The sequence below is a fragment of the Mauremys mutica genome, chromosome 1 (assembly GCF_020497125.1).
Source record: "Mauremys mutica isolate MM-2020 ecotype Southern chromosome 1, ASM2049712v1, whole genome shotgun sequence".
NCBI lineage: Eukaryota > Metazoa > Chordata > Testudines > Geoemydidae > Mauremys > Mauremys mutica.
Genome location: NC_059072.1, coordinates 135,713,988 through 135,739,548, shown reverse-complemented (window position 1 = coordinate 135,739,548; position 25,561 = coordinate 135,713,988). Strand labels below are relative to the sequence as shown.

At 44.4% G+C, this 25,561-nt stretch overlaps 1 protein-coding gene across 6 annotated transcripts; it reads right to left on the bottom strand.

Moving 5' to 3' along the window:
• Positions 1-980: 980 nt before the first annotated feature.
• PARP11 (poly(ADP-ribose) polymerase family member 11) lies at positions 981-22,865 on the bottom strand. Of its 6 annotated transcripts, none has more exons than XR_006574901.1 (9): positions 22,741-22,859; positions 10,586-10,714; positions 10,374-10,494; positions 8,924-8,999; positions 8,541-8,613; positions 8,326-8,456; positions 3,986-4,137; positions 3,015-3,494; positions 981-1,946 (listed from the first exon to the last, which is right to left on the bottom strand). XR_006574901.1 is itself a non-coding variant. In XM_044997126.1 (9 exons), exons 2-9 carry the CDS (start codon positions 13,468-13,470, stop codon positions 3,181-3,183), a joined length of 1,011 nt encoding a protein of 336 aa, XP_044853061.1. In that variant the 5' UTR covers positions 13,471-13,559; positions 22,741-22,832; the 3' UTR covers positions 2,816-3,180. The 6 variants fall into 6 exon arrangements, 5 of the variants coding, with proteins under 5 accessions (XP_044853061.1, XP_044853063.1, XP_044853051.1 ...); XM_044997126.1 differs by lacking the exon at positions 981-1,946 and adding an exon at positions 13,456-13,559 and having other exon boundaries at positions 2,816-3,494; positions 22,741-22,832; XM_044997128.1 differs by lacking the exons at positions 981-1,946; positions 22,741-22,859 and adding exons at positions 13,456-13,559; positions 13,675-13,713 and having other exon boundaries at positions 2,816-3,494.
• Between the last annotated feature and the right edge of the window lie 2,696 nt (positions 22,866-25,561).

The following is a 25,561-nucleotide window of genomic DNA, read 5'->3' as shown; positions in this document are numbered from 1 at the left end:
TTCTTTATTTTGCCAGAAAGGGGTAAGTTTAGCAGGTTGTTGTTTGTTTAAAACGTCATTATTACTGAATTTGAATAGAGGGAGTGTTGGCATGAGCAAGGTTGATGTTCTGTAAAAGCTTGGGAAAAGAGGTGCGGGGTTTACATCATAGCTCTGAATGCTATGAACATAGTTGCCATTTTTATTTCATCTGGCAGCAAGCCCCACCATCCTCAATACAGGTTGGATGCAAGGAGTTATCCACAGTAGTTGATCGTTTCCTCACCTCTTATAAGTGAGAAGAACCCAAAAGAAACAGAAATGCCCACTCAGCCAGGCATGTGACAACCAGTATTGGGGACATGCTGAACCAGTTGCCTCAATGCCATAGTGTTGGTTGTCAAGGAAAGAGTCTAGGTACAGGAGGGCCTTGCCAGAGGAGATACAGTATAAATCTCTAGATGTCACCTCTGAACACTGATGGCTGAAACTGGACTTGGTAAGTCTGGATCTGAAGGACACACTATGAAAAACCACAAAATAGAATCTCTCAGTGGCTACAGTTATTCCAATCAAATGAAAAATACACCAACTTCCTCCTTGTAATTTACCTGATTTAGAACTAAGAACTACCATTCAACTTTTTTAAAGCCCGAGACGTTGCATAGTAGCTGTCTACATGGTGTAAACAGCTTCAGTATCAAGAGTTATCAATACAGATGAAGACGATTGTACCAGAAAAGCTGATAGAGTGGACACTAGAAGAAAAGCTGAAACCACCCTCCATGGCACTCTGGACTGGTGAGATTAAGGTTTTTCAATTCCCTTGAGTCTAAATAGAAAATAAGGCACAGAGTGGATAAGCTATAAAGGCGTAAGTAAACACAAGCAGGGTAAACATAAATCATATTGATCTTTTGAAGATACTGTATGCATGCCAAACATACACACCTTTTAAAAAACAGATTTGTTGGTTACTTTTAGCCACAACAGCCCAGTAAGACTTGAGGAAAATAGTTACTGGATTTTGGAAATTAGTGAGTGAACAAACAAAAGGGGTACAACTTTTTATTTTATTTTGACTTCTTATAATTTCATAATGTCCAAGTACATGTATTGTAGAATATTTTATAAAAATAAAGAGGACTTAGTCTGAGGACACCCTACCGCATTTGCTAGTAAATCTCTGATGAGAAGTCGGGAGGGTTCACTACAACCTAGGGGCGATTCCCTCTGCTTGTGTACACATACTCATACTGGGATGGTGTAGCCATTCCTCCATGGCTGCTACCCATGCTATCACAGCTAAACTATTTATACTCATGCTAGCTTAAGTATGCGTATATGAGGGTGTGAGTCCCCTGCTCACAGTGTAGATGTCGCCTTATTGTGTGTGCATGTGTGTATTACAAGTCTTGTGGATCAGTGAAGGTTTACCGTTCTGTATCACTGGTTATCATTGCAATAACACCCAGAAATCTCACTCAGGAGAACCATTGTGCTAGGTACTGTACAAGCACAAAGGAAGCCACAGTCCCTGCCCTGAGCAGCTGAAGAAGATAAGTCGAGGAAAAGTTTCCAAGAAATTTCAAAGAACACAAACAACCAACACGTGGTGTGACTGCAACAGTCCATGAACAGATACAGATAAAGGACTTAGGGAGGAGGGGATACATGCCTCTATTAGCTGGGTCATAATGCCAGGCTGTGCACGTGCAGTAGTATGCTCCCTCCCATGCCAGAAAACTAACACAACTTTGAGTATATCTAAGGTCTGTGTGACAGGGCAAGAATCCAAGAGCAGGGATCCAAAGAGGCAGTCTCATGAGGGAGAGCCAATGTGTTTTTACTCATTTAACACCTCACTTCCCCTTCTTCAGGAGTTTAGGTCTCTCTGATCTTTCTTCTGGTCCCTCTTCTCCTCCCCAATCAGATTCTACCTGGTAAAAACAGTCCATACTCTGCATCTATGCAAATGGAAAGAAAACTTGGTTTACATAAAATCAGAACACACGTTTTACTAAAACCAGTCATGAAACATAGGGGAAAATTAAGGGATGGAATTTTTAGAAGCCCTTCATTTTGGTTTAATACTTGTTTCCATTGAATTCAATAGAGTATTACCATCAACTTCAATGGAAGTAGAGTCATGTCAACACTGAGTGCATCTTAAAATTCCAGCCAAGCTATAGAAAGACAGCAGCATTCAAACAGAAGCCGGCTATATACACACATGTTTTGGGGGGGGGGGGGGAGGAGATGACAAAAAACACACTTTACTATTAAATAACAATTCTCTACATCACATAAGAGATCCTAGCACAGGACTCTAGGGCTAAATACCTACCTAATTACTGACCACAACTGCTGTCAGGTATATTATTCTGTCACAACCAGACTTCAATTTATAGGTTGCACAGCATTATTGCAAGGTTGCTTGAAGCAGTATCAGACCTAGATTTAGTCCTAGCAACAGGTTCAGATTAATGGGGGGAGAGGTTGATAGCTCAGTGGTTTGGGCATTGGCCTGCTAAACCCAGGGTTGTGAGTTCAATCCTTGAGGGGGCCATTTAGGGATCTGGAGCAAAAACCTGTCTGGGAATTGGTCCTGCTTTGAGCAGTGGGTTGGACTAGATGACCTCCTGAAGTCCCTTCCAACCCTGATACTCTATGATTCCAGACCTTTGCTTTCCCTAGATGGATTGTTCTGTAGATTTAAACTCCAATCTACAAGTAATACATGCTGCAATATACCAATAACTATTAAGCCCCCCACATTCTGTAAAATTATAAATAAAATCTTTATAAAAGATTATTCATCTGTACACATACTGTATCATATGCATAAATATATATTTTACACATGGATAATACATATGTATTATTTTTTAAAATGTATAGCAGTAAGAATTCTTTGAAGACATTAAATGTCCAATTTAATTAAGGCTCAGCTAAGCCACATTAAAAATTTTTATAAACCCTAAATGTGAAAAGCATCAATGTTTATTTACAGGACCAACAGATGGACAACCAACCTTAAGCCAAAAGGATTTTACAGATGTAAGCCAGATTTTCCTTCACATCTCCATCTCTGTTCATCACCACGAATTTAAAAAAAATTGTAAGTTATATTTCCTTCGCAAAGACATACTGCCCATCCATCACAACCAACCTAATATTCAGTTTGGCTCCTTGCAAAACTTAACAGAACTCTATTAAATATTCAGGGTAGATTTGATTGGTATCAAAGATAACAAAGATCTTTGGATTCCAAGTACTATCCACGCAGCTGTCGAATAAGTTCACAAAGCTCCCATCTTTTGAAGGAGGTCTCATGTATTTGGAATCTCCAATGACATAGTCTCCAGTTAAAACACGAGCAAGAAACATAACTTTATACGTTCTGAACACATGATGTTGCAGACTGACACCATGGATTTGAAAAGTGTCTCCATGCTTCATATCATCTTTGCAGAAACGACTGGAGTACGATGCATCTCTTGCAAAATAGGTCCCTTAAAAAACAAACAGCAAAAATTATACCTGATGACAACAGTTTCATTATGAAATCAAAATGGTGTAAGATCTGAATTAGGCCATATATCTCAGTTTTATATTCATAATCAACCCAGCAAAATTATACTAGTGCTGTGCTTCTCAAGCTTTTTCAGTGTGAGCCACGTCGTAGTAGGGAGATTGTCCCATGACCGGCTTACCCTTCTGCCACTGGACTATCATTTTCCACCACCCCACTGCATAACATCCAACTGTGGCAACTACAGGAACTGCTTACTAAATTTATTTTAGCTGTCTTTTTATCACATTTAGCAGGAAGAAGAGAGACAGATTAAACAATTCTCCACAGACCACCAGCAAATGCCCTACAGACCACAGTATGGTAAGTGCAATTGTGGGACACCATTATATGTTTAGAGAGGGAAGAGCAAAATAAATGTATTACTCAAAAATTACATGGAGTAGTATTAAAGGAGTCATTACTGCTTACCTTTTCCATACACAGCAGCATGCATACCATTTATTCTCCAGTCAAAGTTATGAATGCATATTGCTTCTACAAATTCATTGCTGGTACCATGAAATAACATTTGTTCATTAATGGTAGGGACACCTCTTCTCTTCTTTAGCTGAGCTTTTTTCCTACAAAAAAAGCATAGCATTACAAAAGCTTTTGTAATCAATCTGGAATTGCACAGAAACTGAGAGGAGAAATGATACTGCAACAGCTGAATTTGAGAGAAGTGACGAAAGTTGATTCTGCTCCTCAAATACAGCTCAAAGTTCTACCATCTAAGTAGCCAGACAGCCAGTAGCTATAAAATCCCTCTTAGTGGCTGTTCTCTAATTGCTCTACCTGTAAAGGGTTAAAAAGTCTCACTGCTATGCATAGGTAAAAGGAAATAGGAGGGCACCTGGCCAAAAGAGCCAATGGGAAGGCTAGAACTTTTTAAAATTGAAACAAGACTGCCATTTGTCTGTCTGTGGTTGTTCTCCCGGGGAGAGGCAAACAGGGCAGAAACTATCCTGTAAGAAGCTTGGGGCCAGGTATGAAAATAGGGTGACCGGATAGCAAGTGTGAAAATCTGGACAGGGGTAGCGGGTAACAGGAGCCCATATAAAAAAAAGTCCCAAATATCACGACTGTCCCTATAAAATCGGGATATCTGGTCACCCTATATGAAAAATCATTGGTATCATACTTAGAAACTACTCATTTGAAACCCCAGATATGTAAGTAGATCAGGAAATGTCTAGGAAGATGCAACTAGGTTTATCTCTCTATTTCTTTATGGCTTCGTGGACTCCTCTGTGCTAACCCCAGATGCTTTTGTTTTGCTTGTAACCTTTAAGCTGGACCTCAAGAAACTATTCCTGAAGGTAGTTGCTCTTTTTAAATCTAGCAATAGCCTAAGTTTCCAGATGTATTTTCTTCATTTTGTTTTTTAATAAAATTTACCTTTTTTAAAGAACAGAATTGGATTTTTGGTTCCTAAGAGGTTTGTGCATGTTATTTAATTAGCTGGTGGCAACAGCTGATTTCCTCTGTTTTTCTTTCTCAGCTTTTCCCTGGTAGTGGGATGAAAGGGCTTGAGGGTACCCCACAGAAAGGAATTCCCAAGTGCATCTTCCTGGGTTCTGAAAGGTGTTTTGCACGTGGGTGGTGGCAGCATCTACCCATCCAAGATCAGAGAAAAGCTGTAACCTTGGGAGTTTAATACAAGCCTGGGGTGGCCAGTATTAATTTTTAGAATCCTTGCGGGCCCCACCTTCTGTACTCAAAGTGTCAGAGTGGGGAAATCAGCCTCAACAGCCCCCCCCCCCCCCCCCAGCTCCCCTGCCACTACATGAGGCGGGGAACCCCCCACCGCAGCTCTCAGCCCTGCAGGGCAGCGGGGGACCCCTCCTAGCCACTGGACAATGAAGTCCCTGCAGCTTCCAGCTGCTTCAGGGTGGGGGGGGGGGAGAGCAGGGTACTGGACTCTCCTCCCTCCCCATTTTTGTCAGGGATGATTTTAGTAAAAAGTCAGAGACAGGTCATGGCTTCCGTGACTTTTTGTTTATTGCCCATGACCTCTCCATGACTTTTACTAAAAATATCCATGACAAAATCAGCACCTTAGTGATGAGGTTCATCTGCTCCAAATGACTGGGTCAGACACACAAATACATTATTTCACCCCAGAAAGCAGCTGAGCCTCTGAGACCATTGCCAGCCATCCTTGTGACTTTGATACAAATCTTTAGGTTTCCCTCCCTGTGGAAAAATAAGGGCAAGCAGTTTCTGGACTAAGAAGATTCTCCTCATGCCTTTATACTCCATTGAGCATGGAATTTTAATACTGTATATTACTTTGCAATTAACACACACAGTAATATTGCAATACTGTTATTGCGTGCAGTATGATTATTACAGATTCCCATTTCTGAGTTCATGTTTCCAAAAATGGGGTAGTGGGAACTCCATAGCTTTGGAGTTCTTAAAGCACACACTTAGTTGTGCAGTGGTACCTGCTGCCCACCAATTCCTTTTTTCAGCAAAAGGTAGAAAATCAAAGAGAACACAAATCTGCACTGCGAACTCAGAAGTCAGTGGGGATCTAGTATCATTATTCATAGAAGTATGCCACAAATTGAAAAACTTCAGAGATACTGCTATAGAAATCTACTTTAAAGCAATAAATTGTTACAACAGGGACACTGTTAGAGATACAAGCTTCAAAGTAGCAAGATTGGTACAAAAGCACCAATCAAAGCAAATAAACTTTTTAATTGTATAATGTATTTATATACTTAAATACATTCCATACCAATACATTAAGAGAAAGCTAAAGTTGCAAAAATTAATCACTCATAAGCCAGGAAATGAGAAAATTAAGACTCAATATGCAATCTTAAGACACCTCTCTCTGTAAATATTCACTATAAGAGTGCAATTACATGATCACAAGGTATTTCTCAAATACAATATACCATACAATTTCATCTACAGCATAGCACCTTTTAAGCCCATGTAACACCTTAATATTTTTTTCATTTTTTACTTATTGATTTTATTGTCATAATGGTCCAATATATCTTCATGCTGACTTTTTATAAAGTTCCCTTTCTAGAAAGGTACGTATTGACATTTCCAAGGGCAACCGCGTGATACATAATGTTTCTGAAGTGCAAATATTAAATAAAGACTGAGCAGAGAAGAGGTGGGAATAAAACTCAAGAACTCCTAACTCACCCTGCCCCATACAATATTTAGTGGGAAAGAAAGCAGGAACACTCAAGCCAGCAATGGCTTCTGCAGTACTGACAGACTAAACTTAGATTTGCTGCATAGAGCTGGATCCAACACAGACACTTCACCCTACACTAAAATTCATAAAGAGAAGATGGTAAGGTGAGAAACTTGACAAATGGGGAGTATTTGTTTTGAGTCACTAGACATGCAACGAATACAACCCTGTGAAGGCTCATTTTACAAGGAGTCTGTTGTGACCCGTTCACTCCATCATAACAATATCTTGAGGCCCACCACATATAATTTCTGAGAACAATGACTGTAGTCACCTCTACCAGCCAGCTCACATAGAGAGGATTAGAAGAGAGCCCAATGTCAACCTTCATGACAAAGTAGCTATGCTTGTGGTCTTCCTTTCCATATGTTGATGAGGGAGCTCGCTGAAGTTGCCACACATTCTTTACCAGTTGGATGATTATTTACTGTTCAAAGATTTGATATATTAAAAATGACCATGAAACTATGGTCAAGACTGGTACCTTATTGTCCATCGGGAAAAATTATGTTTCTAGCAACATGGGCTAGGGACATTCAGCTATTCAACCCCTTTAATAACCACGGAGGAATTCACATCAAACCATTCATACAACCATTCAAAATTAGAAACATTTTTCAATGTCAATTTCTCCAAGAGACTAACAACTGCAGAGACACAGTTTCTCTGTTTCAGACAAATACAACTTTTGATAAAGCCTTTCAAAAAAATTTTTGTTTTTTAAATAATTGAAAAATAACTGCAAAGTTAAATTCAGATTTGGATGTGAACTTCTTCAAAAGTTCAAAGGCATTTGGACCCATCTCTAGAAAAAACAGATACATTAAGGGAATGTTAAGACTAAACAGTAAACGGCAAGGCTGTGAATGCCAATCTACAATTCGTGCGGTTGTGCTTTTTTCTCTACATCAAAGACAGTGTATTTTTCACAACTGGTAAATCAGGAAATTAAAACACTGCTTAATCAATTTAAAATGCAGTTCTAGTCTGAAAAGGGATTTTGTAAAAATGGTACCTTCTTACCCCAAAAATCTGCTGCATGTGCATACTGAGTTGTACCTGCTAACCTTAGTGACCAAAATAAAAATTTGATCTTTGAAACAAAGATTGTTTTATATGCCTTTAAAAAAAATTCTTCTTTAGTTTAAATTTAAACATAAAACCTTTGAAATTGCATATCAAATTTCAGCCCAAAAGAAACTTTTATTGCAACAGTGCTTTTCAATTTTCTCATTGCTTTTCAAGTTTTAAGTAGTTTGTGATCTTTAGCTTATGGTTGTTACAGAAGTATCATTAAATTCCAAATCCATAAAAAAATCAGGATCTTTAATAGGAATGCTGATATGTGACTATAAACACAAGAGCAGGACCAATTAGGGAAAAGAGGAAAGAGACCAGATGCAGAAAGGGTGCAGACACACAATAAGTATTCCGACAGTTTTATAATTAGATGCATTTAACTATTTCTGCTGCATGCCTTTAAAAGAGATGTATTCCATTAGCAGACCTAGTACAGTGTTTGTTTTAGAAATAATCTCACCTGCAAAAAAACTCCCACAAGTCTAGATTTTGAATTCTCTGAATTCTTTTAATTCGGTTGCTATCCATTGTTTTCCCAAAGAGACTAGAAACTTCATTATATTCATTTGTTTGTTTTTGCAAAGGAATAAGCTGGAAAAAGAGAGGTTAGTATAGTTTCACTGAAGTCCATTGTTCTTTCATCATATGTATGTTCCATGTCATAATAGTTCTTACCTGATATGGTTCCTCTGTATTTACATTCTCCCAGTGTGAAGGCATTGGGATAGCCTCATTTTCACAGATATAACTTCAAACACAAAAATATAAGTTAAAACAATCACACCAAGAGTTGACGCTTTTCTTTTCCCCCAATAGGATTCCTACTAATCTATAACTTGACACACTGCTTGGGTCCTGAACGGGGATTCAGGCTGTGGGTAGTTATTTTTAACGGGCAAGGAGAGATTTCCTCCTCCTTCGCTTTCCCGCTCCAATCTGTGTCCCAAGATTTAATTTGAGGAGGGTAAAAAATAATGAAGAAATTTTAAAATGTTTCTAGTTCATCTTACTAGAGGAATGATGAATTAAACCAACAATGAACCACCTTTAGTTCTTACCTGAAAGCACTGATAGAAAAGGGAGCTCGCTTTATTGGACGCTGTTTTCCAGTAGTCAGATTGGTTTGTTTCATCACTGTATATAAAATGAAAATTAAGTGAGTACCAGAAACATTCAATCTACAGAAATGTAAAGTGTTTGGACATAGCATAGTACCCAGAAAATGATATTTTTAGAGTTGCCAAATAGGAATTATTGTCTCAAGTGTTGAGAGAAGCATTTTAAAATATTATTCTCCAACACTACTACTACTAGAATGCACAAACACAAGCAGAGCTCCCACATACCATGGTAATTAGTACTAAATAAGTACCATACTTAAGACAGATAGTGCATACTCACTAGTGGTGAAATCCTGGCATATTTAAGCCAATGACAAAACTCACATTGATTTTAATAAGGCCAGGATTACACTGTAAACTTCTGCATCTAAATGCTAATTTTAATGCAGTGCAGAAGCTAACATCTTTGTACCACAAAGTTAACAGTATGGTGAAAATTATGTTATGCTTAACAGCTGCCCTTAGCATTTTTAAGCAAAGATTCAAGGTTTAAATATAGTTTACAAAATCCATTTTTAAGAGTAAACTCTAAAGAAGCTATTTGAAAAAGTATTTAACAAAATATAAAATTCTGCATGAATGTACATATTTTCATACAGTCCACCACTGTATTACCCTACAACTGTAGACTAAGATCAGAATACAGAGACTGCTATCCACAAAACGGAACACCCACATCACATGAGCATGACAGGTCTTTGGTCAGTTTAATATGAAAACACAAATGAAACTATAAGTGCAATATTTGAAATATTCAGAATGAGACACTATTACATCGCAACTTTCTACATAAGTAAAATGTATTTAAAATTAACTACATAGTAACTACACTGGTAACCATCAGTAACCTGTGATAAAGAGTCCATACAATATGAATATATGAGATCTTTACATAAAATCATTTTCTAGAAAATGATATCTGATGCTCTGATGAACATATCAGAGTTGGATTGCTGAAGTATCTGTCAGCTGAATTATATTGTCACTTTATCAGCATTACTTATATAGAGTTTGTGAAGACAGAAAATCATTTTCTACAATGCTTGCTGCTTGAATATTTAGAAGAAAACAAACTTTTGGTGTTCTCATTTCTCTGAGTATACAGTACAGCACCACTTATATCTCAAGTGAGAGGAGACAGGACAAACACCAGTGTTACTGAACAGGGTATACTACTTACAGTAACAAAGCTAGAAGGCTGAACCACGTAACTGTCTCTATATGAATGTACATTTGACATTTTACGAAGAAGGCCTTCCCAATTGTGCTTTTTTGCACTACAATAAAAGAGATAGTTGAGGCCAACAGCATGTAAAATGTACCGGTCAACTCTTGTCATGAGAAACCTACAAATATATAAATACTTCATTGTTAGAGAAAGACATACCTGAAAAGTCTAACTTGTAGTTAAATTTTGCAGTAGTAAAAGAAACAGAGCCTTCTGGGTTCATTTTGAAGCTCCTTTCAATGTCTTCACTGCTAACTGAACACTGAGTGTTTGAATCAGTCTTCAACACAAACCAGAAAGGACAAGTTTAAATACAGTACATTTGACAGTGTGGAAGTTATCATAGATAACATAATCCCATGTTTAGATACCTGAAACATATGCCATTTGCCACATTCAGCCAAGTAAAACCAGCCCCATTGGGTATCAGTTGTATCCATCTCCTCCTCAGGAATCTCCATCTTTGGAGAGAATTCTTCTGATGCTCTTTGAAGCATTTCCTGAAATAGTCACAAAAAATATCTTCTGTGAAAATCCATTATTTATAGAAATCTGTTATTTCAGAAACACTAGTTTGTCTTGATTTTTTTTTAAATTAATATACAACTCTTATTTGAAAAAAAAAAAGCTAACTTTTAAAAAGTTACTATATGGGACAAGAAAGGCAGGTACAATACCCTGGAGATCAGGCTCCCTTAGACACTTCCTCACTCTTTTGTCTAGTTTAATAAATAGTACCCCATAAACTGGCTTAAACCCTTCCCATTCAGGCCTTTCTCAAATGCCTGAAAAAAACATACAGGCCTTCAGAATGCCCACAAGGACAAAAGACTCAGGCTGTGCCCAACCAAGGAAAGATAGTGAGTGAGTTCCAGAGTTGAAAGCCCTACCAGCAACCCCATTCCAGTTATACCTGGGTACTGCTAGCTCAAGCACCTCCACAGATCTCACCTGTTACACTACCAGACAAGGGGAGGGAAACTTTCTTCAGAAACTAGGACCCAAACCAGTTAGAACCTTTTGATTAAAACCAAGCTCTTAAATTTCATTGGGCAACAGACAGAATCAAATCCAAACCATACAGGACAGGTGTAATATATTCCCTCTAAGAAGCACTGCTGGATGAATAAGCACCCAAGATTTAAAATATATATATATATATATATGTATATATATATATATATAAATAATTTTTCAAGACTTCAATCTATAATTTTTATGTAAATTAAATAGAGATTTTAAAAAATAAATAAACCTATTTAAATCTGCAATTATGACAACCTATGTTAAGGCATAAAGTTTAAACTTACCAAAATATAACTATAATAATTTAAATTAAATAAAATATATTAAGCAGTATGTTAGCTGCCAAGTTTCAAAGAATGTCATACTACTAAACTAGCAGAACTCACTGACTAAGCACCTGGAACCAGAGTTTGTTGAAGTGCTAAATTAGCTTTTGACAGCAGTAGCCTCTTTCGCAGGTACAGAGAAAATATTTTCTTACTTTCAATTTATTCAACTAATTCAGTTCAATGACTAGTTCATTCACAGTTAAGGAGCCAATGGCAGTTGACAAATCAGGAAAGCTTGTTTTTTTTCTCCCACTCTGTGAATAAAAGTTAAGTGTGAGAGGATGAGATCTACTACTTCTAAAACCCTAAAGGACATGGTGACCAGAAACAATCTGATCAACCCACTAACTACATACAATACTGCCTTTGTTTTAGTTTTAGATGCAAAACATGCTTTGATAAACTTTTTTCCCCCTTATCTATCCAGCACATTAAGGTAGTTTTATTTAACTCATAAATAATTTTAAAATGCTGTTTTTGTGCATTTTAATTGACTCAATTTCCATTCAAATAGAGCTTGATGCAAATTAAAAGTAAATTAACTAGTAAATAAGAAATGTATCATTCACCATTTTCTAACATAATATAAATATAAAAATTAAGAATCTGAATAAATGTCAATTAAGCTATATAAATTGCTTAAATGTGTATAGATACAATATATCCTTCCAGTTAGCAAAAAACAGTTCCACATTTGTTGTAAAGGCTGTATTTAGTGGCAGTAGTTACCAACCAATGCGAATCAACCTTTCTTCAGGAAAATAACTAAAAAGTATAAACACAAATCAAGATTAAAATTGATTATTTAAATCAAGATTTCCGTCCTTCTGATTTAAATCAATCCACACCGACAAGCAAGGTGAAGATTTTGAATAGTCTCCAAAATTTAGTTCCACCAAGAGGCTGGTTAAAGTAATCTAATCTTGAGGCACAGATAGCAGCAGCAGAGTCCAAAGAAAAAGTTACAACCTTCAAGCCAAGCACACACAAAGAACTACTGCTTCTGGTCACAGCTGCTACTTGGACACCCAAAAGTATATGGGGTTCTATCAATACCCTCAGACTGTGAACACGTTATCACAAACAGTGAACTTTCCTACTGAGGGACATGTAATCATCAGATTATTGTTCCAACTGTTTTTAATCAGCCAACAGGCATCTCCTTGGTCTTGTCTGAAGTTAAGGTTGAATTCCAGCTTTAATTTTAACAACCTCTTTTTCAGTTGAACCTAATCTGTTAAACTATTTTTAAAAATATATACGGGGAGGAAGGGGTGGGGGGAACCTGAAGGAAGGAGGATGGGGCAAACACAACACAAGCTATTTTTTTATTTGGGGGTGGTATTAAGGAAGGAGGAGAGGGAGAACAGAACACATTTTCTCCATACAGATCTATCAGAAATGTTGTGCTTGGGTAACTCTAAAATGGATGAGGCTAGACATGTCAAATCTGGACTGGTTTGTACCACAGATGTCATTAGATAAGTTGAAAGAAAACTAATTCAGTACTCTTGAATTTAGGTATATTTACAGTTAACATTTTTGTACATATATGAACTTTTCTGTTTTATTTGTAAACAATTTGAAAGACATCTTAGTCTGCTAGATATGCCAGTAAAATTTGTAAGTCTCCAAACAACAGTACTTACAATATCTGTTAGGGAATCTGGGGACAAGAACATACAGTCCTAATTTCTTTCACTGCAACAGAATCAGTGTTTTGTCTCCAACATAACAGAAGTGTTATTCTAATCATTAAGCGTAGTTACAGAGAGATGTCAGTAAGAGACTTTAAAAGTCTTGGTAGCATAAAAAAGAACAAACAGTCACAGGAATTGACAACTTAATTTGATGACGTGGAATAAGATTGAAAGAATCTGTTTTACCATTAATCCAAACATTGTACTCAAGCACCAACCACTGGCAGAGCATTCATCCTACTTTGCAGAAATCATCAACGAGAGGACTTGCGAAGGCTGAAAATCTGGAACTGAACCACACAACATTAACTGTCACACCCTCCCCTAACAGAATCCTTCACACACAATGACATGCTTGGAAGCCCTTAAAAAATTTAACCCACTGCATGCAAAAGTGATATATACCCCTTCTTGGCTTGCGAAAGCTAGTGAAAAGTAACTGTAAAATTTATAAATAATAAATGCATCCTTCAAAGAAGAGAACATGCCATCCTCCCTGAAAAATGCAATAGCCCATCCAGTGTTTCAGATGACCTTCCCAAACTCCTATTTCTATACAAAAATATTTAAATACTAGTGCCAACCAAACTTCAAAATCACATGGCCATGGTTAACATCTTGGATGCCTCACAATCAACTCTGAGGTCACAGCACAGAGATAAAATCCTTAGTGGTGGTTTAAAAAACCCCAAACTTTTACATTGCAATGGATGAAGGCTACAACTCAATAAAGACTCATTAACTTTCAACACAGTTGAAACCCCAGTTGTGTATCTCATTTTCTAAGATATAACCAGGATGTCACAATGCTTGCAAGATGAAGTATAGCTGACTCAGATTAAATCAGAGCAAAATCAAGAAATACTGGTTGAAAAGGGAATATCCTCTGAGGAACTTGCTGTCATCCTGTTTCACAACCCTGGTCTACATTACAAGTTTAGGTCAAATTTAGATCGATTTAACCCAGCACCCATCCACACGACAAAGCCATTTTTGTCGACTTAAAGGGCTCTTAAAATCGATTTCTGTACTCCTCCCCGATGAGGGGATTTAGCGCTGAAATCGACATCGCCGGGTTGAATTTGGGGTAGTGTGGACGCAATTCGATGGTATTGGCCTCCGGGAGCTATCTCAGAGTGCTCCATTGTGACTGCTTTGGACAGCACTCTCAACTCAGATGCATTGGCCAGGTAGACAGAAAAAGGCCCGCGAACTTCTGAATTTCATTTCTTGTTTGGCCAGCACGGCAAGCTGATCAGCATAGGTAACCGTGCAGAGCTCATCAGCAGAGGTGACCATGGAGTCCCAGAATCGCAAAAGAGCTCCAGCATGGACCAAACAGGAGGTACTGGATCTGATCGCTGTATGGGGAGATGAATCCATGCTATCGGAACTCCGTTCCAAAAGACGAAATGCCAAAATATTTGAAAAAAATCTCCAAGCACATGAAGGACAGAGGCTATAATAGGGACCCGCAGCAGTGCCGCGTGAAACTGTAGGAGCTGAGGCAAACGGCTGCTCTGGGTCAGACCCCCAGACATGCCGCTTCTATGATGAGCTGCATGCAATTCTAGGGGGTGCCCCCGCCACTACCCCACCTCTGTTCATGGACTCCTGCAAGGGGGGGCTTTAACGCAACAGGGATGAGGATTTTGGAGACCAGGAAGATGATGAGGAGGAGGAGGGTAGTGCACAGCAGGCAAACGGAGAAACAGTTCTCCCTAACAGCCAGGAACTGTTTATCACCCTGGAACCAATACCCTCCCAAGGCGGGCTCCCGGACCATGAAGGCAGAGACGGCACCTCTGGTAAGTGTACCTTTGTAAATATAATACATGGTTTAAAAGCCAGCATGTTTAATGATTAATTTGCACTGAAGACTTGGGATGCATTCATGGCCAGTACAGCTACTAGAATGTATTCAAGCAACATCCGTTCTTTATCTCTCTGTGTTATCCTCAGGAGAGTGATATCATTCATGGTCACCTGGTTGAAATAGGGGAATTTTATTAAGGGGACATTCAGAGGTGGCCATTCCTGCTGGGCTATGTGCCTGTGGCTGAAAAGAAATCATCCTCGCTGTTAGCCACGTGGTGGGGGGAGGGGTGAAGCGATCATCCCAGAGAATTTGGGGAGGGGGTGTAGGGAGGGTCAGTTGGGTTTGTGCTCCACGTTAACCCGAAAACCGGCAGGCCCTCAATATAAGAGGCAAAATACGACCTTGTACCGAAAGCACATGTGCTATGTAACGTTAACAGCTTGGTTCACCGTGAAAGAGTCTACCCTTTGTTCTCTAAAATGTGTCTTTTTAAAGAATTCTCCCCCTTTTTTTCCTCCTGCAGCTGCAAATGTTTCAACGCTCCCCCTATCATCTCCATCCCAGAGGCTAGTGCAGATAAGGCACACACAAAAAAAATAAAAATAAAAAACCAAAACGCACTCGCAATGAAATGTTCTCTGAGCTCATGCAGTCCTCCCACACTGAAAGAGCTCAGCAGAATGCATGGAGGCAAACAATGGCAGAGTCCAGGAAAGCAGAAAATGAACACGAGGACAGGAGGGACAAGCAAGAGGAAAGGTGACGGGAGCAAGAGGAGAGGTGGCAGGATGCAATGCTCAGGCTACTGGAGGATCAAACTGATATGCTCCAGCATATGATTGAGCTGCAGGAAAGGCAGCAGGAGCACAGACTGCTCTGCCTGCCCTCCTCCCCAAGTTCCATAGCCTCCTCATCCAGACGCCCAAGAACGCGGGGGGGGGGGGGTCCGGGCACCCAACCACTCCACCCCAGAGGACGGCCCAAGCAACAGAAGGCTGGCATTCAATAAGTTTTGAGGTGCAGTGTGGCCTTCCCTCCTCCACCATCCCACCCCTCCCAGGCTATCTTGGCAGTTATCCCCCTATTTGTGTGACTAATTAATAAAGAAGGCATGATTTTGAAACAAAAATGACTTTATTGCCTCTGCAAGCTGTGATCGAAGGGGGGGGGGAGGGTGGTTGGCTTACAGGGAAATAGAGTGAACCAAGGGGGCGGGTTTTCATCAAGGAGAAACAATCAGAACCCTCACACCGTAGCCTGGTCAGCCATGAAACTGTTTTTCAAAGCCTCTCTGATGCGCAGCGTACCCTGCTGTGCTCTTCTAACTGCCCTGGTGTCTGGCTGCTTGTAATCAGCAGCCAGGCGATTTGCCTCAACCTCCCACCCTGCCATAAACATCTCCCCCTTACTCTCACAGATATTGTGGAGCGCACAGCAAGCAGCAATAATGGGAATATTGGTTTCACTGTGCTCTAACCGAGTCAGTAAACTGTGCCAAATGCACATTCTACCACCATTCTGCACTTGCTCAGCCTATAGTTTAACTCCTCCTTACTACTGTCCAGGGTGCCTGTGTATGGCTTCATGAGCCATGGCATTAAGGGGTAGGCTGGGTCCCCAAGGATAACAGGCTATTTCAACATCCCCAACAGTTATTTTCTGGTCTGGGAAGTAAGTCCCTTCCTGCAGCTGTTCAAACAGACCAGAGTTCCTGAAGATGCGAGCGTCATGCACCTTTCCCAGCCATCCCACGTTGATGTCGGTGAAACGTCCCTTGTGACCCACCAGTGCTTGCAGCACCCCTTGTGGTTTATGTACTGGCTGCCAAGGTGGTCCGGTTCCAAGATAGGGATACGCATTCTGTCTATCGCCCCACCACAGTTAGTGGTTGGCTTTGCTGCAATGGGATTCCCTATGACCTGCACATTTCCCAGAATCAATACCCTTGATAGCAGCAGCTCAGTGATTGCGTTGGCTACTTGGATGACAGCAGCCCCCACAGTAGATTTGCCCACTCCAAACTGATTCCCCACTGACCAGCAGCTGTTTGGCATTGCAAGCTTCCAGAGGGCTATCATCACTCCCTTCTCAACTGTGAGGGCTGCTCTCATCTTGGTATTCTTGCACTTCAGGGCAGGGGAAAGCAATTCACAAAGTTCCATGAAAGTGCCCTTACGCATGCGAAAGTTTCGCAGCCACTGGGAATCATCCCAGATCTGCAACACTATGCGGTCCCACCAGTCTGTGCTTGTTTCCCAGGCCTGGAATCGGCGTTCCACGGCATGAGCCTGCCCCACTGCCACCAGGATGTCCAAATTGCCGGGGCCCGTACTTTGAGAGAAGTCTGTGTCCATGTTCTCATCACTCTCATCAACGCGCTGCCGTCGCCTCCTCATCTGCTTTTGCAGGTTCTGAACATACTGCAGGATAATGTGTGAGGTGTTTACAATGCTCATAACTGCCGCGGCGATCTGAGCAGGCTCCATGCCTGCCGTGGTGTGGGGTCAGCAGGAGAGCACCCGCAACAATGTTTTTGTCCCATCAGGCATTGGGAGCTCAACCCAGAATTCCAATGGGCAGCGGAGACTGCGGGAACTGTGGGATAGCTACCCACAGTGCAACGCTCTGAAAGTCGACACTAGCCTTGGTACTGTGGACTCACTCCACCGATTTAATGCGCTTAGTGGGGACACACACAGTCGACTGTATAAAATCGCTTCCTAAAAAATCGACTACTATAAATTCGACCTAATTTCGTAGTGTAGACATACCCACAGGGTAAATCTACATTACAATATAAGCTCGTGCTTGAGCTTGGGCTCAAGGCTAATCCCCCCTGCATCTGCACTATAATTGTGCTAACCCAAGGCTCAGACCTATGGTCCCAGGACCCTGCAGGGCTGGAGCCAGGGTCCGAGCCCTACTGCTTTGCAGTATAGATGCAGCCCTGCTTGACTCAAGTCTTGGGAGTCATCTGACAGTATTCCACTATTCCATGGGACAACTTCCTTAGTCCTCTCTATCCCAACAATCTGCAATCCAATCTATTGAAAACTGCAGCAGTTCAGGTCAGCGTTAATCCACTCTGTTCTGATCAACGATCTGCAAGCACACTATCAGAGAGCCTCCTTAGTTTGCAACGGAGAGTGAACCGATCAAGCCTTTTGCAAAGCGAGCTGCTTCTTGGTAAGGTACAGGGCAGGCAGTAATGTATTCCCACAGTGCACCTCAGTCCTATGGCTAGAATAGCCACATTTCAGTTGTGTGGCACTAGGGATTATGGGATATGGTTACTTTGACTCAGGTCTGTGCACTGCAGTGTGGACACCAGAGCACCTAAGTTCAAACCTGGGTCAGAAAATTCTTAACCTAGGGTTAAAATACAATGTAGACACTCAAGCCTGACTCGAGTCCCACTAATCCTGGGTTTACATTGCAATGTAGACATGTCCACAGAGGGCATCTCCACAGCCCCCTCATTTGTCAACATGGTATGAAGTCTCAGGGTCCCGTCAGTAGTGAGCTGGAGCCGGTTCGCAGGAACCGGTTGTTCAATTTAGAAGGCCTTTTAGAACCGGTTGTTCCGGGACAACCGGTTCAATAAGGAATCAGATGTTCGCGGGAAGCTTGAAACAAGCAGCAGGCAGGAAGGTAAGCTGGGGCACGGGGGGAGGGGAGGTGCGGCCGGCTCAGTGGCTCCCTCCAGCCTGGCACCCCGGTTGAGCGCCCCTGGCCCCAGCCCGGTCCCAGCCCTAGCCGAGTGCCCCTGGCTCTGGCCTCGTGGCTCCCTCTGGCCCGGCTCCTGGTCCCGGCCGAGCAGCCCCAGCCTGGTCCGGCCGAGCGCCCCTAGCCCCGTCTTGTCCCGGCCCCAGCCAAGCGCCCCCAGCTTCGGCCCCGCAGCTCCGGCCCGGCCCCCGCAGCTCCAGCCCAGCCTGGCCCCGCCCCGGCCCCCGCGGCTCCGGCTCCAGTCCCGGCCCGGCCCCCGCGGCTCCGGCTCCGTAGCATCGGTGCTGGTCCCGGCCCGCAGTTGCGGCTCCAGGCCCACAGCGCTGGTGCCGGTCCCGGCCCCGCGGCCCCAGTCCTGGCCTCGCGGCGCCGGCCCAGCGGTTGCGGCTCCAGTCCCGCAGGCGCCGGTGCTGGTCCCGGCAGATCTCCGGGCAGCGCGGTAAGGGAGCAGAGAGCAGGGAGGGGGTGTTGGAAGAGGGCAGGGGATTTTGGGGGGTTGTGGGGGGGTGGATAGGGCTGGGGCGGTCAGAGGGCAGGGAACAGGGGGATTGAATGGGGGCAAGGGGCCTGGGGGGGCAGTCAGGAAGGAGGGGGGGTTGGATGGGGTGGCGGGGGGCAGTTAGGGGCAGAGATTCCAGGGGCAGTCAGGGGACAGGGACAAGGGGTGGTTGGATGGGGCAGGGGCCCCGGGGGGCAATCAGGAATGAAAGGAGGGGTTGGATGCGGTGGCAGGGGGTAGTCAGGGGACAGGGAAGGGGGGTGGATGGGGCAGAGGTCCCGGGGGGGCATCAAGGAACGTGGGGGGTTGGATGGGGCAAGAGTCCCGTGGGGGAGGTGGCCACGACTCCCTCATGGGGTGAGGAGGAGGGAACCTGTTATTAATATTTTGGCAGCTCATCACTGGGTCCTGTATGATTCATCATTGATGCTAAATCACCAAGTAACATTGGTGGTAAAAGCAAGTCTTCTCTTTCCGTTCGCTCCTTGGTCCCTGATAAAGATTTGGTCACAGTGATATGTATTTGTTACTTACAGACTGGATTACTGTAATCCACTTTATCTGGGAGCTAACATGAAAAGAATGCCTTCCCCAAATTCTTTACAATGCAGCTGCTCACCTCCTCACTGGGATGGACAACCTTACGTACATCACCACTGTCCTCCCAGCACATTTCCAGTGCTGGTTCAAGGCCTTGGCACTGGTCTTAAAGGTCATTAGTGGACTAGAAACCAGCTACAGTTGTGATCACATCTCCATCCATGCCCCATCAAGACAGCTGCACACCTCTGGGACAATGCAGCTCACAAGATGAATTGCAGAAATATAGCTCTCTCATCTGAGAGTTATAGAAAGATCTCCAAGAGGAATTCAGACTAACCTGGAGCTTAACCACCTAGATCTGCCTCTTTGCGAAAGCTTTCCTACCAAAACTAGTTAAATAACCAAATCAATAACCCAGCTGTTGTCTCCGGTCATCATGGGATAGGGACTGTCTTTTTGTTCTTTGTTTGCATAGCACCAAGCACAATGGGGTCCATATCTGGGGCTCCTGACAGCTACCGCAATACAAATAGATAATAATAATAGCAGTCTGACTATGGGGATGCGTTACATGGGAAGAATCCTATTTTGAAAGAAGAATGGGAGAGCGTAGTACGAGGGAGGGTTTCTCAAAAGATCTGTAGAAGCAATTTTGAATTGAGGTGGGGTTTTTTGGTCAGTGCACTGGGGATGCATAAGGCATATGAGCTAAAGTCAGAAGATATAAAAAAATCCCTAGGAAGACTCGAAAAATAAATAAATAAAACAAGCAAAAGACTCAAAAACTAACAGCAAAATTTTTTTTAACTACACCAGAAGCAGGAAGTCTGCCAAACAATCAGGGGGGACACTGAAAGAAAGAGGTGCTACCAGGGCACTCAAGGATAAAGCCATCACGGAGACACAATGAATTCTTTGCACTGGTCATCACTGCAGAGGATGTGAAGGAGATCGCTACACCTGAGCCATTCTTTTTAGGTGACAAATCCAAGGAACTGTCCCAGAATGAGGTGTCAATAGAGGAAGTTTTGGAGCAAATAGATAAATTAAACAATAAGAAGTCACCAGGACTAGATGGTATTCACCCAAGAGTTCTGAAGGAACTCAAATATGAAATAGCAGGATTGTGGTATGTAATCTATCACTGATAGCTTCTGTACCAGATGACTGGAGGATAGCTACGTGACACCAATTTTTTTAAAAGGCTCCAGAGGCGATTCTGGAAATTACAGGCTCGTAAGCCCAACTTCAGTACCAGGCAAACTGGTTGAAACTAAAGTAAAGAACAAAATGATCAGACACATAGATGAATGCGATTTGTTTCGAAAGAGTCAACACGGCTTGTGTAAAGAGAAATCATGCCTCGCCAATCTAATTAGAATTCTTTGATGGGTGATTCAGTGGATATAGTGTACTTGGACTTTGAGAAAGCCTTTGACAAGGTCCCTCACCAAAAACTCTTCAGCAAGCAGTCATGGGATAACAGGGAAGGTCCTCTCAAGGATCAGTAACTGGTTAAAAGATAGGAAACAAAGGGTAGGAATAAATGGTCAGTTTTCAAGATGGAGAGAGGTAAATAGTGGCATCTCCTAGGGACCTGTAGTAGGACCAGTGTTGTTCAACATATTTATAATTAATCTGGGAAAAGGGGTAAACAGTGAGGTGGCAAAATTTGTGGACGATACTAAGTAACTCAGGCTAGTTAAGTACAAAACAGACTTCAAAGAGCTACAAAGGGATCTCACAAGACTGAGTGACTGGGCAAAAACAGTATGGCTGATTAAATTCAGTGTTGATAAATGCAAAGTAATGGACATTGAAAAATATAATCCTAACTATACATACAACATGATGGGCTCTAAATTAGCTATTACTACTCAAGAAAGAGATCTTGGAGTCAGTGTGGGTAGCTATCCAAAAACATCCTCTGAATTCACAGCGGAGTCAAAAAGTGAACAGCTTGTTGGGAATCATTAGGAAAGGGATAGATAAGACAGAAAATATCATAATGCCACTAAATAAATCCATGGTATGTCCACACCTTGACTATCATATGCAGTTCTTGTCACTCCGTTTCAAAAAAGCTATATTAGTATTGGAAAAGATACAGAGAAGGACAACAAAAAGGATTAAGGGTATGGAACATCTTCCATATGTGGCAAGATTAAAAAGACTGGGACTGTTCAGTCTGAACTAAGGGGGGAATATGATAAATCTATAAAATCATGAATGTGGAGAAAGTAAATAAGGAAGCGCTATTTACCCCTTCACAGAACACAAGAACCAGAGGTCACCCAATGACATTAATGGGCAGCAGATTTAAAACAAACAAAAGGAAGTATTTCTTCACGCAAAGCACAACCTGTGGAACTTGTTGTCAGGGGATGTTGTGGAGGCCAAATATATAACAAGGTTCAAAAAAGAACAGGGAGTGGAGGACAAGAGCTGGCTCACGCCATAATTGCCCATTGGCATTAGTCACTGTGGGAAGACAGGACACTGGGCTAGAGGGACCATTGGTCTGACCCAGTTCTCATGTCCCCCCTTGCAGCTCCCCCTGCGTGCTGGGAGCATCACTTCCTGCCCTTTGCTGGCCTGGCAGCGCTGACTGGGGGGGGGGGGGTGTAAATCCTGCATAAATTAAAACCCCTCCCCGCAGGCAGAAAAACAGACACCCCTTCCCCCCCCCACCCCACAGCGCCCGCCCCACAGCCCGACACGGGGCTGCCCCGCACCGCGGGGAGGGGGGGAGCGCGGGGCTCGGTGGCCGGGGCGTTTCTCCCCGGACGCGGGGGGGGAGGGGCGGTGGCTGCTGTCGCTGGGCCGCGCGCGAGCGAGTCCCTAGCGCGGGCCGGGCGGGAAGCGCCGCCCCCTTCGAACTCACCGCATCGGCCGCCCCCCACATGCTGCCGGCCTCGGGCCGGGGCCGGGCCCCGCCGCTCCACGACGTCACTGCCCCAAGCGGGGCGCTTCCTTCCGCCAACGTCAACAGCGGTGGGGGCGGGGCTACAGCCACAGAGGCTAGAGGGAGAGGGGCGGGGTCACAGTAAGGGGCGGGTCATATGCAAATTCCAGTCGTGATGGGCGGGGCTTTGTGGGAAAGGCCACACCCCCACCCGCCTGCCTAACAAAGAACCTGACTGACCCCCCCGCCCCCCCGCCCCTCACCCCATCACCCATCGCCCCACGACCCCCCCATCCCCCTCACCGCGTCACCCATCGCCCCACGACCCCCCCATCCCCCTCACCCCATCACCCATCGCCCCACGACCCCCCCATCCCCCTCACCCCATCACCCATCGCCCCACGACCCCCCCATCCCTCTCACCCCATCACCCATCTCCCCACCACCCCCCCATCCCTCTCACCCCGTCACCCCCTCCCCACGACCCCCCCATCCCTCTCACCCCGTCACCCATCGCCCCACGACCCCCCCATCCCCCTCACCCCGTCACCCCCGCCCCACGACCCCCCCATCCCCCTCACCCCATCACCCCCGCCCCACGACCCCCCCATCCCTCTCACCCCGTCGCCCCCGCCCCACGACCCCCCCATCCCTCTCACCCCGTCGCCCCCGCCCCACGACCCCCCCATCCCTCTCACCCCATCACCCCCGCCCCAGGACCCCCCCATCCCTCTCACCCCATCGCCCCCACCCCACGACCCCCCCATCCCTCTCACCCTGTCGCCCCTGCCCCACGACCCCCCCATCCCTCTCACCCCGTCGCCCATTGCCCCACAACCCCTCCATCTTCCTCACCCCGTCGCCCCCGCCCCACGACCCCCCCATCCCTCTCACCCCGTCGCCCCCGCCCCAGGACCCCCCCATCCCTCTCATCCCGTCGCCCCCGCCCCACGACCCCCCCATCCCTCTCACCCCGTCACCCCGCCCCACGACCCCCCCATCCTCCTCACCCCGTCGCCCCCGCCCCACGACCCCCCCATCCCCCTAACCCCGTCACCCCTGCCCCACGACCCCCCCATCCCTCTCACCCCGTCAACCATCGCCCCACAACCCCTCCATCTTCCTCACCCCGTCGCCCCCGCCCCAGGACCCCCCCATCCCTCTCACCCCGGGACCCATCGCCCCACAACCCCCCCCATCCCTCTCACCCCGTCATCCCTGCCCCACAACCCCCCCATCCCTCTCACCCTGGGGCCCGTCACCCCTGCCCCACAATCCCCCCATCCCTCTCACCCTGGGACCCATCGCCCCACAACCCCCCCATCCCTCTCACCCTGGTGCCCGTCGCCCCTGCCCCACAACCCCCCCATCCCTCTCACCCTAGGGCCCGTCGCCCCTGCCCTATGACCCCCCATCCCTCTCACCCTGGGGCCTGTTGCCCCTGTCCCAGGACCCCCCCATCCCTCTCACCCTGGGGCCCGTCTTGCCTGCCCCACAACCCCCACCCATCCCTCTCATCCTAGGGTCTGTCGCCCCTGCCACATGACCCCCCCATCATTCCTCACCCCGTCGCCTCTGCCCCACGACCCCCCCATGCCTCTCACCCTGGGGCCCGTCGCTCCGCCCCACGACTCCCCATCCCTCTGACCCAGAGGCCTGTCACCCCTGCCCCACGACCCCCCTGCATCCCCCTTACCCTGGGCCTGGTGCCTGAAGGGGTTCCTATGTGTGTCTCATCTGACAAATTTCTGGTGCTAGTGGAGCCCTTCGATTGCTTTGCTGGAGATGTGCCAATGGACAGTTGCATGGGATTGTCTTACCACACAATTGTGGGAAAACATTTATCTGCAGGATGGAGTTGCCACATAAAAGAAGGCTTTTTATCTTTACCTACTGCCTCCCGGATCAAAAGTGTTAATGTGGGTAAATGGTGAAAAGTGACTGTGACAATGGGCGCTTACTTGGCAGATCTCCTCCCTGTGTGTGTTCTGAGTCAAATCTGCTGAGTTTGTTGACTAGGCTATGTCTACACTAGAGAGTTTATAGCAGCACAGCTCTACCGATGCAGCTGCACTGCATTAAGATCTCTCATGCAGCTGCTCTATCTCCCGTCAACATAATTAAACCACCCCCAACAAGAGGTAGTAGCTGTGTTGGTGAGAGAAGCTCTCCTGCTGACACAGCGCTGTGCGCACTACCACTTCTGCCAGCATACCTTATGTCACACAGCTGTGTGTTTTTTTCATACCCCTGAGTGACATAAATTTTGCCAACATAAGTGGTAGTATAGACATGGCCAAATAAGATCTTGCTACTTCTTACTCCTGTTTCCCCTGTAGAGCCACTGCAGCTTGGAAAAAAGGAGCTGGATTCATTCTGCCTCATGCATTGACCACTGCCTTGTGTTAACTGCAGAATCTTTATTGTTGGGGATGCTTGAGCCAGGAAGAAAAACCCATCTTGACTCACATTTCCCATATGAATCTGGAAGGACAGCAGCTAGACAATCCATCTCTGTGCTTATAAATTCAGCAGATTTGCTCTAGAGTCATGGAGACACAATAAACCTGGAACAGTTTTATATCACTTTTTAGAATCACTTTTCAAAGCAGCACTATCCTTTAATATTCTATGTGGTAGATCTTAATCTGTGTGTTTCAACAAAGCTCAAAGTGATCTAATTGATGCAGCTGTTTTTTGCTTCAAGACTCAGATCTTCTTTTGTTATTTACTACATGAAGGATGTTACTCGAGTTTTCCTGCACAAAATTGTTTTTGGTAGTAGATACAATATATATAG